This window comes from Onychostruthus taczanowskii, unplaced genomic scaffold (assembly GCF_017590055.1).
Source record: "Onychostruthus taczanowskii isolate IOZ18803 unplaced genomic scaffold, ASM1759005v1 scaffold9, whole genome shotgun sequence".
NCBI classification, from domain to species: domain Eukaryota; kingdom Metazoa; phylum Chordata; class Aves; order Passeriformes; family Passeridae; genus Onychostruthus; species Onychostruthus taczanowskii.
Window position 1 is genome coordinate 347,784 of NW_024506993.1, and position 15,567 is coordinate 363,350.

At 45.4% G+C, this 15,567-nt stretch overlaps 1 protein-coding gene across 9 annotated transcripts in view; it reads right to left on the reverse strand.

Annotated features, from left to right (window-relative positions):
* Positions 1-336: 336 nt before the first annotated feature.
* The window catches only part of IFT122 (intraflagellar transport 122), a 29,836-nt gene continuing 14,605 nt past the window's right edge, over positions 337-15,567 (reverse strand). For 2 of the 9 annotated variants that reach the window (XM_041425821.1, XM_041425819.1), the window contains exons 17-29: positions 14,148-14,309; positions 11,288-11,454; positions 10,257-10,428; positions 9,598-9,700; positions 7,980-8,120; positions 6,934-7,031; positions 5,975-6,075; positions 4,659-4,824; positions 3,581-3,692; positions 3,071-3,199; positions 2,174-2,253; positions 1,429-1,593; positions 337-770 (exon numbers count right to left, since the gene is read on the reverse strand). In XM_041425821.1, the coding sequence (XP_041281755.1) occupies positions 681-770; positions 1,429-1,593; positions 2,174-2,253; positions 3,071-3,199; positions 3,581-3,692; positions 4,659-4,824; positions 5,975-6,075; positions 6,934-7,031; positions 7,980-8,120; positions 9,598-9,700; positions 10,257-10,428; positions 11,288-11,454; positions 14,148-14,309 (1,686 nt within the window). In that variant the 3' untranslated portion in view covers positions 337-680. Of the gene's footprint in view, positions 771-1,428; positions 1,594-2,173; positions 2,254-3,070; positions 3,200-3,541; positions 3,693-4,658; positions 4,825-5,974; positions 6,076-6,933; positions 7,032-7,979; positions 8,121-9,597; positions 9,701-10,256; positions 10,429-11,287; positions 11,455-14,147; positions 14,310-15,567 lie in introns of those variants that run through there. The other 7 variants (XM_041425820.1, XM_041425817.1, XM_041425818.1 and 4 more) reach the window with 6 other exon arrangements.

Below are 15,567 nucleotides of genomic sequence, written 5' to 3' on the forward strand. Positions count from 1 at the left end.
CGCTCTGTGAGCTGGCGCTGGGCTCAGGAGCGGCACGGTGCTGGGGACACCCTGCTCAGCAGCACCCCTTGGCACAGCCTCCGTGCTCAGCACGGAGCTCAGGGTGCACAGCCTCACCTGCTGCACTTCAGCCAGGTGAGCTCCACACAGAGCCAGCCACCACCTGCCCCACGGTGGCTCTGAGATGCCCCCAGTGCCAAGAGTACTGGAGCTCTTCAGATTATATTTAAAGGGCTCTAAATGCTGTTCTTATCTAAATGGAATAGGAAAAGGAAAAAATTTCCGATCAGAAGCAGGAGTATTACAGCAAATTCTGAGACAATAAATAGCGAAAAATAGTCCCATTTATTTGAAGATCTGTCAATAACTGGTGTGTGTTAAGGAGCACAATCTGGAGTAAAACCAATTACTTGAAGGCTGAACTTGATTCTAGAAATGTTCCTGTAAAATTCTGTGGCACTTCAGCTGCTTGCCTGGAAAATGCAGAGCACAGTCACAAAAAACAGACGTTTTAATTTAAAAAAATAGTTACAATTTTTCAACTTGGTTGCACTCTTACATACAAAATGGAACTAGATGATGTAACTAAGTTATTAGGAAAGCTCTACAGATCTAAGAAGGGTTCTGCCAAGCCAACAGGGGAGTCTGTTGTTGAGGTAAAAGACTGGTTTTCTTCATTGTCATTGGTTTGACTCATCTATTCTCCGCCGACAGAATGGACAACAATTATGCTGGAGTATGAGGAGCTCATAGTCTTCTGTGTGAAACATCTGTTAATTAGGAACAGATTTAAAACAAGTTAGCCTGTACCCTGCTCAAAGAAAATGCAAACTGAGTTCAACGGTAGCTCAATAGCACAGACACTCTGGAACTACCAGCACAGGGAGTTGGGCCTCTTGGTTTCAATCACCTGGGACGCTACAGCCTGGAACACAGCAACAAGCACTTCCCAGACCTCTGCCAGAGCGGCTGAGAGGGCACAAACCTGCTAACCACTTTTGCAAAAGGATGGACAATTAGGCAGCCAGTAAGCAAACATGACTGAATTCCAGCATTTCAAAAAGTCATTTCTGAGCAAGGCAGGAGCAGGACTGAACCACAAGGCAACAGTCACTGACTGGCTTTCCTTGCTAGGCCAGGCTGCAAGTCAGAGACAGAGCAAAAGGAAATAAACACAAATCAGCTTCTGTTGTCAGCCACGGCTGGCTCAAGAGGTTCTGACTTGCTGTCAGGGCAACTTCCCAAACTGAGCTACGGCCAGGTCTTCCAGGACAGCTGTTCCCCTGTCTACCACCCCGCTCGGAGCCGGGGCTTCACCGCCCTGCCGCCAGCTCATCGGGAATGTGCCGAGCGCGTTCCGGAGCACGGGGCTCCAGTGGCTCGCCCCGTTTCACCCGGCGGGCCCCGGCAGCCCCCCGCGCGGCATACCTGGAAGCAGGACGGGCACACGGTGACGGAGGCGTCGGGCAGCAGCGAGCGGTAGTACTGCCAGCGCAGCGGCCGCGGCCAGCGCTTGATCAGCACGTCCCTGCGGCTCATGGCGCGCAGCGCGGCGCGGCCCAGCACCAGCGGCACGAAGGCCGAGCCTCCCTGCTGCACAGAGCGGCGCCGCGTCACGCGCCGCGGCCCAGCTCTGCTCCAACAGCAGGAGAGGCTGACCCCGACCCGGCCCAAGCCCCGTCCCCCCGAAACCCCCGTCAGTTTTAGCAAAAGCTCCAGCAGAGCAGCACCCAGCCACACGGGCTCCCAGCGTCCTCCCCTATCCCAGCACAACCCCTCCCAAAGAACAGCCGCTCACAGGCCCTGAAAGCCTGCAGAAAGGCCTGCCCTGCGGCGGGGCTGCTGCTGCACCAGCACGGTGAGCAAACCAAATTCCAGGAGGGCTTGGTTTGAAATCACTCTTGCTCTGTGAGGTTTGTGTTTGTTTGTTTGTTTTGAGGGGTTTTGTTTGTATTCTTAAGGGAGGAGTTAACTGGTTAGTCCATTTCCCTCTCAAGTGCCATCCCCCTCCCAGTTCCCTGCTCTGCAGCTCTCTTTGTACCACATACACACCAGAAGAGTGACTTTGTAAAGTAAAAATTTTCTATTAAAATAAAATTTCTATTTTAAAAAATTCTATTTAGAAAAATTCTATTAAAAATGTTGTGCTGGTAGACACAGGTACAGTTCTTACCTCAAAGCTCAGTTTTGCTGTAAAGGGATCATCATCCTCAATAATATCTGTACTGTCATCAAGCTTCAAACTCTGAACATCTGGATGCATGTCTTAAGGAAGCACAAGAATTCCTGTAAAACTGGCTCTGCTTACCATAGCCAGCACTGACAGAATCAGAGAGAGAGCACCCCAGCAGGACCCTTGCTGCTTCAGAGTATCCCAAACTGTGGCAGTCCCCAGACCATTACAAAAAGTACCAAGAAGGCCTTGCTGGGGTTTCCAGTGACTGGGGAAGTTTATCACTGCAGCTGCTGCAGAACAGCCAGAACAGACTGACCACAGCCAGGCATGACATCAGCTCTTACCCTTCCACAGATGACAGAGCAAAGGAAGCAATCTACTGAAGTTACATTTTTGGGCAGCTTTAGTCAGAGTTTGTGTGTTCTTGTGCATTACTCTACATCTCATATTCTATAACCCTGACAGCAACTGGGAGCTCTGGATGCCAAAGCATTCCAAACCAGATCTCAACAGGAACAGTAGTGAAGTGCTACTTCCCTTGGCTAGGAGAAGGCAGCCTCTAAAAGAAGCTGCTATTGGAAGCAACACACTCCAGATTCCCTTCATCCTTGTCAGAAAACAGTCCACACAGAATAGGTAAAGCATGGCATTCCACTGTTAAAAACAAACATTGCCAGGATTATAAATAAACTCTCCTAATGGAAAAGTGTCTTGACAATATTAGGTTCAGTTGAACCATATTTTTGTTGTTATACTAACACAACAAAGAAACAAGATGGAATTGTACTTACATCAGTCCTATGACAGAAAGGTTTAAACGTAAGGGGAAAAAATAAACTCTGAATTGTTTAATTTTCCCTAAGAAAAGGAAACCAATTCTAATCAAAAGGATACTGTCAGTCATCATCTCTTGCCATTTATTCTCTCTTTTACTCACTCTTGGAGCTTCAAGATCAATGAGAGCTACAGCTTCTTCATCCGTGATGCCATCTTCCAAATAGAACTCAACCAGATGCAGCACCTCTAAAAGGTGGGAAAGGCAGGAAGTGTTTGACCTGCAGGAACTCAGGAAATGCCTCATAGCAGATCCTGTGCTCCTTCATGTCAGTAGTGCTCTGCCCACCTTCTCTCATGAAACAAGCTAAATAAAATAAAATTGCAGCAAAGCAAACCTCCCAAACTTCTGAAAGGGTTGTGTTCACCTTCAGAGAGCACTAGATGCATTTTGGTGTCTGGCAGTGCAAGGATGCTGCGCTGCTGCTCTGCAGCGAGAGCCACCAACCCCCACTTAGTCAAATGTAACAACAGTAAAAGAACATTTGTTTGTCCAAACAGCACTGCAGGAAGAAGGGATCAGGCACTGACCTACTCTGTTAACATTTATCTGCTTGCAAACCCACGCACCGTAGGAGGAGGCCGAGAAGACGAAAGGCTGCCTGCAGTTAATGCAGACGTTGCCCAGGTTATTCAGCAAGGGGTTGTTGGTGGAGCACCTGTAACACAGGGGCACGAGCTCCTGCAAAGACAGATTGAGAGCGTGGTAACCACAGAGCAGCACATGCCCAGCTCCTTGTTTCCAGTTAACTACGGGCCCCTTCGGCTGGCAACACCGGCACAGCACCAGCGCCGGTCTGGAGGAGCTCTGCTGTGAAATCAGGCCCTTCAACATCTGAACAGGCTTCCCCTTTTTAACAAACAGCAAGTTTTCCCATTGAAAATAGCTGTCTTCACCACTTTAACAATTAGATTTTCACCTGGCTTTTGCAGTAACAGGAGCACAATTCTGTATCAAATACACAGGGATAAAAGAAGTTGAAGAGAAGTTTACTGAAGCAAAGTTTTTTCTCTAAGATTTGGTCAAATTTAGGTTTTCCAATTAATTAATCTCTTTTCAAGAGCAGAGTTATTTTAGGCAGTTCTTAAAGGGTGTGTTTCTATTATTTCAGGAGGCCAGGTATATGTTCACTGGTACAATGCAATTTATTTTTAGTGAGTACTCCCTGAGACATGGCTTTATAGAACACTGCAGAAGGCCAGACTTCAGTGAAAGAAGAAAAGGTGTTAAAATAAGATTTACGGAAGGAAGGTCACCGAAGGGATGGAGGGAGGAGGGGAAGAGTGTTAGGAGTGGGACAAATGAAAGTGACCTCCAGCTGGAGAGAGAGACAAAGACTGCAGAACAATAGCATGTGAACTGGGGAGAAAAGGGCTTGGAAGAATTAATAGTGAGGAAGGTGACTGCAAGAGAGGAGAGGGAGGATGGAAGCTGCCCACAAAGAGAGGGCTGATTTTAATTTGCTCTCAGGAGCAGAAGGAAGTCTGACTCAAAGAATAACAATAAAAGGACTGTGTTTCCAGCAGAAATACAATTATATCACAGAGCCATGCATAATATATTTCAGATTGTTTTGTGCACACAGGAACTCATATTCTAGGATTAGGCCACATATTAATGATTAACATGAAACACATTACAGCTTACTTCACTGTCATGGAATGGCTTGGATCGGATTGTCAGGCTGCCCAGCTCAACAGATTTCTGGAACCTGTCTGGGATCTGCAGTCCCTGCAGCTTGTCATAGGCATGACGAGCCAATTTATATGCACCAAGAGCTTTACTCTGCTTTGCCAGGGCCAATAATGTATTGCTATAATTTAATTAAGGAATAAAAATACATACAGCATTTATGAAAAAACGTAATACTCTGTCTAATCACAGAAGTTGTGCAATGAAGCATATCCAACACTGGGACTTCAAACAGGCTTTAAACAGAGAAATCTATTTACAGAACTTCATTTGCAAACATGTGTGAAAGGACTATCAGAACATCTGTGGGCAATTATTAGCAAGGTAAGGAACTGACCCTATATAAACACTGCTATGGCTCCATTCACATTTACATATTTCAGTAATTTTGGGGTGCACGCATTTTCCCCCAGCCACAAAAAACAAAATCCAAACATTTCTTACAGTGTAAGTAACCCACTGACAATGAGTAAATACACCTGATGTGATTTGGAAGAGTGTGCCCCAAGTTAGCAACCAAGTGCTGTCCCTCCCTTTCACCAGAGTGAAACAGTAAGTGCTGTTTGCACCTACTGACCACAAGGCCTGCTATCAAAACCTTCATGAAAGATTCTACATTTCCAAGCGAGGAAGTTATGAAAAGGAAAGCTAATATCCCATCCAAAGCCAGAAATGAAGTGAAAGCAAGACAAGGGCTCCCTGTGGCACCCCGTGGCCTTGTGGCTATCCCTTCCAGAAGGGTGCAGTGCACTGGCTCACACTGCCCCTTTAGGCAGCACTCCCAGAGGCTCACCAGCACTAACAGAGCCATGCAATGTTGGCTGACAGACCACACGGCCACACCAGCCCCACAGCAAGCAAAAGCTCCTGGGTTTCCCTGCTGCTGCCTCAGCTCAGTCTCCCTCTAACAAGGCTGTCAAGATTCAGAGCCAACATCTTTTTGCTGTGACTGGTGTCCTGGAACCCGCTCCTCTGACACAGGTGACACACCAGACAGGGCAGGTGTTCCAGGCCTAACAGAGTTAGACATCAGTTGATTTGCACAGCTCTCCAAAACTATATCAAATAACAAACAAGTTATTGCAGCTCAGCACACAATAGTTTGAAGACACTGATTATTCCTGAGGGACAGAAGTCAGTTCCCATTAATGATAACCAACAGGTGACACCAAAGATTCCCTGCAGGAAGTCCCTGCCTTGGACCAACAGCAGTGATTCCTTTCATCTATCACATGATAACTTCTAGATTTTGTACAATATTGGAAGGATACACTTTTGAGATCCCCAAAGGAGTCTCCTTTGTTAAGCTGTGAAGCAGAAACCTGGAAATATTGAAGAGGGTTTCAGGCAAGTGGAAGCTGAAAGGCTCCTCCTGTGGTATGAAAAACATAGACACACATTTCTAAGCTGGAAAACAAACAACTTACATCAGTAAGCAACACAGCACAAGGCATCTCTAGTACGGTGTTTCTTTCATCCGTTGAGAAAAGAGGTGTTGACAGAAGGTAACAAGTGGATTTTACATATCTTTATCACCAAAGCTCATGCCTAATACATACAGAAAAGAGAGACAGAGAGATCAGTGTAGCTAGGACAGAACCTTTAACAGGTCATTTAAAAATGAGGGCAGTCTGCACAGCCACAGTGCAGATCTCTGGTGCTGTGAGATCTAAAGTAGTCTGACAGCAAAGGCTCCATAGCACAGGGTCTTCTTTTGGGCAAGGCACAGAGCAAGGGTTCTCAAATGTTTTACAACAGATATTTGTGCCAATGGTGATGGCAGCATGACTCTAATTGCTGGAATTAGTAGGAGCTCCTCACTCGTGACTGCACATCAGTGACACACGCAGCACCCTGTGGAAATCCCTCTGTTCAACCCTGTTTTCCAGTGACTCAGGGAAAAACTGACCCTGGCCTGTGCAGGAGCAGAGGCTCAGGCACCATGGGACCAAACCAAGGCAACCAGCACAAAAAGGGCCACGGGCAGGAGGGAGGCCAGGATCAGCACAGCCCTGCCCCACCTGCAGCTGTAAAGAGCTGAGCGAGCCCTTGTACAGGACAGCTGAAGACTGTATAATAAAATAAAGTTAAACAAATAAATAAACTTACTATACAGTATCACTGTTGTACATTCAATATTTAATTGCCTGAAAGTCCTAGTTATTTTTTGACTCCCTAAGCAAAAAAGCTCAGGAAGCATAAATACACAATTCTGAAGTGAGTATCTTACAGTGTATCTTTGGATAAAGTGATAGACATGGTAAACTTCTGCCAAATGCTGGAAGTGATGAAACTTCTGCAACATTTCGGTCTGCTGTCCTTCGTTCTCTGTGGGAGGCAAAGGCACTGGTGTCAGTCCCAAAGAGCAGTCTGTGAGACTCAGCTGGGAGAAAACAACCTGTTATGATTTTAGCACCAGCACTGCCAGAGGAAGCATGTACCAGGCAAGCATGCCCCCTCTACCCCTGCAAATCATATGCTTACAGAGTTGTATTCTTCTGAGCAAACTTCTGGCCTGAAACACGCATGGCAAAACACAGAACAATGAGGCAATGGTTTAACACAGCCAGTGGCTACAGACAGAAAGCAGCAGGTGTGCATCACTGGAAACCTCTTCCAGAATGCCAGAAAACAATTAGTTTTGAAAACTTTCACAAATACCAAATACACTACCAAGCCATTTGGAAAAACATGCATCTCAAACACCTGAGGGGCGACAGATCAGCTGAACTAAAACCAAAGGTACTCAGAGCACCAGGCAAAAGGCAGTATTCCCAACCTTCTGCATTCATTATCACTAAACTACACCTATTAACTATTAACAGTGGCATACATTTTGGGGACAAGATGACAGCTAGCAAACAATCAGTTTTACCAGTTCACAGAAATAATTTGTAACCTCCCAAAGCTATGTTCAAACACTTGAGGTAACTTTCTCTTCCACATCTTTTATTTACTAGCACTTTGAGCCCCCAGGCAATGGGTGTGGTGGGAAGGTGCAGGAGGATACACGGTCCCAGGAGGCAGGATTTTCATCCCAGCCAGACTTCAGAAGAAGCCTTATGCCTGCTGATGTCGCTGGTTTGTTTATTTGTTTTAAATTAGCACATGGGAAAAACAGGGCACTACAAAAATAGCACAAGCCGGGATGCGCACAGCATTAAAAAACCCAAACCAAACCCAGCAGAGCAGCAGCTGCAGTGCCATGACAATGCAGAGCTGACGGTCCAGGTGCACAACAAGGTGACAAAGGCACACTTCCCTCGGGTGACTCACCTCGGGCGATGTCCAGGCACTGCATGGAGAGCATCCAGTAATAATAGGCGGCGTCGCTGAAGCGGCTCTCGAGCACGGCGTTGTGTGTGAGCTGCTCCAGCACCCGCACGGCCTCCCTCTGCCTGCCGGCCTGGTGAAACGCTGCCCGGCCAAAACAAAGAGGGCTCACAGCGGGATTGCATCAATTAACGGAAATTAATGGCTCTGAACTGAGAGCACTCTGTTCAGCCCATATCAAACACGCTGTCCAGGGCAGGATAAAGGGGATTATACACTGGTATTTTCCTCCTTGAATGCAGTGACACTAATGGAACATGAGAAGAATCTGTAGGTATTTTGAAGCTTTTGCACTGTCCAGCAACTCTTGAGCTCAAGGAGTATGTATAACACTGGTTACTGGGTTTTTTTAAATAGAGAAGATGCTGTGATGATTAGATCTCTGTACAAACAACAGCAATCTCCAAACACTGCAAATCCCAACTTCACTCAAAACTACAATAAATTGTTTGAAGCCAGTGCTCTGGTGTGTATGAATACTTTAAAAGTATTGTGCTGAATACTTTAAGAGTACAGCTACTACACCCTTCCTTCATTTACTAACAGCATGTCCTTTTCTGATGCACCTTGAATTCTCACTTGGCAAACGGCATTTGGCCAATGCAGTCTCCATATAAAGGAACAGGGCTGAGGGGGAAGCAGCCCCAAAAAACCCAGCCCCACAGCACTGCTGCCCCCTGAGTGAAGCCATCTCAGCTTGAACCAGACCTCACGTTCTGTTCTGAGACCAGAACAGCCCCATGAGGACCTCCAGCTCCTCCAGTTCTGCACTTGCTGAGCCCCAGCAGCACAGAGCTTTGTGGGGGCTCTAAGCTGCGTCCAGAGAGGGCAAACCACCGCCCTGGCCTCGCCCAGCTGCTCCAAGCCTCGCTGCCAGGACACACAAACTCATCTTGTGCAGGGGCAGATCCAGCCCAGCCCTTCTCAGCCAAGCAGGGTCAGGCTCGATCCGAGCTGGCTCAGGGCACAGCTCCTGGCACAGCTCCTGGCACACGGACTGCACCGAGCCAGGCAGGCTCTCAGAGCTCACTTCAACGCTCCTTGGCTCTCCAGTACTTTGGGGACTCAACTTTGAAGCCCTTCCACAGGATGGAAAGTTGACAGTTCTGTTCAAATGTAATCTTATAAGCCAAACAAACGCCACAAAAACCTTAAAGAAAGGGCAAAACTTGACTTGTGCAAATCCAATATTGCCTAAATAGAAGGAGAAATTACGTTTTTCACTCAGGTTTATAAGAGAGCTGCCATATTTTGAATTTTTGTGGGATAAAAATCTTAACAACAGTTAGCATTATATGCCAAATACCTCTTAAGTGCCACACTCAGATATACAACAAGATAGAAAATCTGGACTTATATTTAGATGCCATTATTTTTGATAGATCCATCACATTTTCCTATAAGGATTTCCAGTTACTTTAAAACCATATTAAAAGATGGGTTATATTTGGTTTTGAATACCACTGATTTGAAATTCACCAGGGCAAAGTCTGCATATTCTGTAGTGGAGAACTATGGAGTAAATATGGAGTGAGCAGTGACCTGTCAGTGACATTCTCACCTTTTTGGGCTTCTTCAAATCGATCACTCTCTGCCAGCCACTGAGCATAAGGGACATAGACTTCATCTTTGAATTCAGGATGCTTTTCACTCAGAGCAAATGCCTGACAAATAAAAGCTCATTCTTAGAATATTGCATGGTTTAAACACTTGAAGGGTTTAAAATATTCCATGGGATCAATCCTTCAGCTCTAAGAAAATTCACAACAAAACATACACACAGAATAGAGAGTGTAATCCATATTTTCTCCAGTATGAAACTTGTGTGTTTTAAAATAAAAAGCAATCAACAACAAAAGAAAAGAAGCTTAGCATAATAACAGACTGGCTATTGAAACAGAAAGACTTGAAAGTGATTATCTGGGAAATTTAGCAGATTTCCCAGCAAGAGACAAAAAATATTTGTATTTTTACTGAATGCATTTTCTAAAGAAATTGAAGTAACACTATAATTGCAGTTTGGATGCACTCTCAGAAGACCACACCACCACCAAACACATGCTGGCATAGGTGATAAACTGAAATACTCTGAACCCTTCTGCAGAAGCCTTCCTCCCTCACTGCAGTGCTGGGGGAGCCAGACATTTGCCTCCCTTTTAGCTGCAACCAGTGACAACAAGAAGCAGTGGTTTTCCAAAGAGAAATCAAGGGCACACTCACTTCCTCCCAGCGATGAGTCTCCACGTGGAGCTGGACCAATGCTTTCAGGTCACCAACCTTCATGTAGGTTTCTGCAGCATAGCCAGGGTTGTCAAGTTGCTTAAAATAGAAGGCACATTTGGCCAAAGGCTCACGCTCAGCTTTATCCAGTTTTCGAGCAATTTCGATTAACCTAGAGTCAGCAGAAAGAAGCCAGATGTTTCAGATTCTGCCTTGGTGCTTTGCCTTTTAATTATTGTCATAACTTCACCTTCAATCAGTTAACATTTAATAAACATCCTAATAGTACTACCATGGAACCCTGTTTGAACAGTTTCAGTAAACATTCCAAATAGCTTTTTCCTTCTGCAAGCTCAAAGCCTTCCTTCCCTCTTTGCTCACACATTCAGCCCTGTATCTCAGACTCTGTGCAGATGGAAGGAGGGAACACGTCCTGCATGACTCAGTGGCACAGAGACACCTCCCAGCCCTGACCTGAGCAGTAGGCTCCTGGATAAAAACCAGCCCCTGTGCCACACAGCAGAACAGAGGCAAGGCCAGCCTCAAGGGCCCGGCCAAGGTCCTAAGGCAGCTCAGCAAATGACCCCAAGTGCCACCTAGGCTGATGAGAAACGACCAGAGACAGGAGTGGCCACAGAATTTCCAAAGACTCTGTGCTCCAGGAGACTTCTCTATCCCCTAGATCTATCCTAGACAGCTGAGAACAGCAGCAATGGGCTGCCTGGTACAGGTACTGTGTGATGATCACTCTGAAGGCACTCAGGCTATTTTAGACAATCTCATACTGGAGATAAACCCATGCATACTCTTCATTGCTGTAATGCATTCGTTTTTGTAACATATTTATGCCTCTACCCTCTAAACATATGCAACTTTTAAATCATTTTTAATCATAGGTGTGTTTCAGATACTCAGTCTGATATAAAGGCAGATACCAAATACATTTGGTCTTATTTTAAAATTATGTGGAATTCATAAAATCTCATTCAAGCTTTTGTTATGCATTATCTGTGAGGAGACAAAAGACCCACATATCCACCCAGCCGTGGTCGCCGCTGATTTCGATGGCCCTCATGTGCTCTCCAGCAGAGAGGTACATCTCCACTGCTGCCTTGGGTTCATTGATATCCTTGGCCCAGTCTGCTTGCTTTTTTATCAGCATCTTCGTGTCTTTGGGATCTCCAGATCCCAGAAATTCCTGCAACAGTGCAATACAAAAGTCTGCGTTATCTTCTGGTCACAAAGTCTAAACTCTAAAACAGGTAAAGGCTTTTGTAATGAAAACCATGATGCCTCCCAAGGACAGAAATCCTCCATGGAGAGCAACAAGCACTGAGCCAGCCTTCAGCAGCTCATCCTCAAGGCCCCGTGTCTGGGAGGAAACAATGGCAGGTCTCCTATTTATATGGCTTTCAATTTTAAAAAAAGCAGGAGATTGTGGCCAGGCCCAGAGAGGGACAGTGCAGGTGCCTCAGGGGTAACACTGATGTCCCCTCCTGCTCTCTGCTAAGCCTGGTTTGGTGGATATGAGTTATGATTTCTGCAAGCTTGTCAGAAACAGGCCTTCCAAAACAAAATGGTACTAATCTAAAAACTCTAACAGATCAATTCCAAGTCTCAGATTTTCTCTTGCAAGCCAAGCAGGTATGGATTCATTCTCAGTGACAACCCAGTCCCAGCCCAGGCTCAGTCAACAGCAGCACATCCACTAAATCACACACTGGCATCAGGATGTCCCACCACAAATCAACTGAAGGCTGAAATTATTATCAAGTGTCTTTGCAGGACACAAGGTGTTTTAAAAAATATATCCATTAAGTTCTTTTATAATGGCAGAACCACAGCTGCTCAAAAGTGAGAGTGCTCTGAAGCACTGCTTGGACTTGTGGAAGGAATGCAAACATCAAGCCTGGACCCTGTGTTGACAACCATTTTGGAAATATTTCTAATAGTTAGTTCAGCTTCTCCTGCCAGTACTAAAGCTCTGGCACCATATGGTTCACATCTGTTGACATCATGTGCCAGGAAAAAAACACAAAACCCCCCTTCAACACCAGAAGATCGATTAAGGGCAATTTTGACTGCTAAAAGAACAGGCTACTGCCCATTAAACAGCTTCTATCAAAAGAAAAATCAGAATAGAGGAGAAATGACAGGTGGGAAAAGAGTGGAAAACTGTGTATCCTCTATATTTCTGGCAAATTCTGATTGAGGTTCAAAAAACCAGAACCAAAGCAACAAATGGGCAAAAACCTGTACACCAGGTCTGCCTGAGCACTGCACTTCAGCAGTTCCCTGCTACAGCCACAAGTGCAGCCCACCAGTGCCAGCTCCACGTGAGCCCCAGGCTGCCTCCTGCAGCACACCCTGCTCCAGGAGCAGCCACACAGCTATCCCCACAGCCTCTGGTATGGAAAACTGCCCTCCAGAGTGAACTCATACAATCTCTTTGGCATGACTTGTTTTCCAGCTTAGGTCACCAAAACAAGCCCAAAATCAAAAGCTAGGCTCAGCTCCCACAGCATAAAGAGGTTTTTTGTGATCTGGGGCTGTGATAAAGAGCCTGTGACCAGATATCAAAGGACTCCCAACCTCTGCCTCCAGCCTGGACCCTCCATCCTGGCCTCATCAAAGCCATGCACAAGAAACCAGGTTCTGTGGGTCCCTTTGAATAATTCTGGCAGCACCAGTGCAAACAGCACCACAACAACACACCCCTCCCCCATGTTTCTTTCCTGGGATAAATAACTGGAAAACAAGGGGGGTTTACATGTCCTTCCATGTCCTGTGCACTCCCTGCACAAGAAGCTGCCTTATGAAGTACCTAAAAATTCTCAGCATGGAATCACTCCGAAATATAGGAGACATGAGACCTCTTGCTCTCTACTGGTTAAATTTAGACATGACTGCAGCCAAGAATTAAAAGATTCTTACAAAGACTTATGGGAACATTTTCCTGTATGAATTACATTTATGTTCAAGAGGAGCCAAAACACTGAAGCTAACAAAGACTCATCAGCCAAAAATAGCGGAAGTCAGGCTTACATCAGCAAAGCCCCCAAATGTTTCTGTTGAGCTCTTGGAAGAAAAAGATCTCTGCAGCATGGCTCGGGGAATCTCTGCTACAGAGTTTCTGTGCATGTCATGGTGAATTCTTTGTCCTGGATTGGGCAGAATAGGGCTCTGATGAGTGATGAATGAGACTAAACAGTGCATGCATTCTCGGGGATTTTGATAAGAAAACACCACAGAAGACTTAAGAGCCAAGTAATGCTCCTTATCACCATATAAAAACATCACTTTTTAGAATTATATTCAATTTATTCCTACATGGAACAGAGTTTTAAAAAATGTGAAGATACTGCATCTTTGGAAGAAATTCTGTAGTAAACCAAAATATTCTATGTTAGCATATTATACAGTTTTTAAAATGCATTTATATAGAACTGACTTACTCTGATCCATAAATGTATTTTTATTATAACATGGGTACTACCTTGTCATCTTTGGAGCACAAACAAACAAAAAGGGACTCTCAAATGAGATAATGGAGAAGGAGGAGTCATAAACACAAACTTTTTAGTTTTGAAAGAAGGAAAATTACTATAGACAATAATATGTAATCAGAAGGTCTACCAAAAGAATTCACTGAAAAGCCCTGAATTTCCACAGCCATATCTGGGACTCTACAAACACTCTGCTGCCTTGGTAGCAGCCTCTGAAGGAAAATGCCACCGTTACACCCAGGCCAGAGACACTTTTCCCCCTGTAAGCCAAACGACCTCCAAACAAATACCTGAGAAAATGAAACTGGAATTCAAAGCCCACACCTCTTTTGCAGGACCATACCTCAATCCCTGTGCAGGCAAGCGTGCAGGTGGCAGCTCCTACCTTGGCGTGGTCGAACATGCGCAGCTCCGAGTACATCTCCAGGGCCAGGCTCTCGCGGCCGCTCCTCTTGTACAGCTTCGCTGCCTCCTGGAATTTCCCCTGGTAGGCATAAACATCTGCCAGGAACAGCTCGTGGTTGTTCTCTCCCTGCTTTTTCCGATCCTGGAAGAATAGAAAAACTGAAGAGAGATGTAGAAAATATTCTAGATGATCTAGGCAAGAAATAGCCTTTGAGCAATTAGATTTTCAGGCTTAGATTTTAACTGCTAATAATTAAAAACCTGTAATGGGATAGCATAATTATGCCTCTCCTACATTTCTGGTGAATTTATAATTAAAGGATTAAATCCCTCCTTAATTAAAATTATGAAGAGCAAAATTAAATGTCACTATACAAACCAAAGTGATGAAAAGTCACTTCTCTTGATTTCACACAGGAAAATGAACACATGCTATCATTATGCCAGTCTATTTTAAAAAAGGCATCTGATGGGCTCCTCGTTTTCTCCCTACAATCTCACCAGCACATAATTTGGCCACATTAACCATACGTGCAGGTGGGATGACAAACAGGAGGATAATGCCAGCAATAGGTAGATGCAGGCAGCACGTCAGCCTGCCTCTGAATACAAACCAGTGACACCTCCATGTCCCCACATGCAAGAGCTCACGGATTTGGGTCAGCACCAGCCACTTCCAGAGCACCTGTAGATGCTCTCCTGGAAACCAGAACTGTTTGTTCTGTTCTGCCTGGGAAGGGACTGTGAGGACAGCATAGTGCAGAGCCGTGCAGAAACCCTGCACACGAATCAAACTGCAGCAGCACCCTGACTCTGAGGGACCCAGCACAGCTTTGCACACGTGGGTGTGTGTGTTTCCATGTGTGTGCCTTATCCTGTGTATTGGACACACACCACTACCCTGCCTGGGATAAAATTACTGCTGCAGTTAGCCCACATTGTATGGAAATACATAGCTGTGAACTGAATTTAAAGAAAACTGCATGCAAGGGGAAAAGCACTCCACCAGCACCCAAATCCAATCCTCTGCTCCCAGAGGGGCTCAGCCATCACTCCCTGGTCACACTGACAGACTGGGCTGACACTGAGCTGGTGTTCAAAGTTTCCTTCAAAAACTTGGTTAAATGAATAATCAGAGGACGTGTTACACCCTTTTTTGAAGACTCCACAGAATCTTCCCAGATAGAGATGGCAACCATGTTTCTCTGTCATCAATTAGGAAAGAAAAGTGTCATTACTGAGAGAAAACCATGGCATTGATGGAACATGTGTGTTTAGTTACACCCCTACAAGCCCTAAAAGGAATCCAAACCACTGCAGGCAAGAGTAAGTGGGGATGTAGAACTCACTGCAGAAGGAGCATTTTCAGGATGTGTAAAAGTTAAGTTTATGCCTATTTT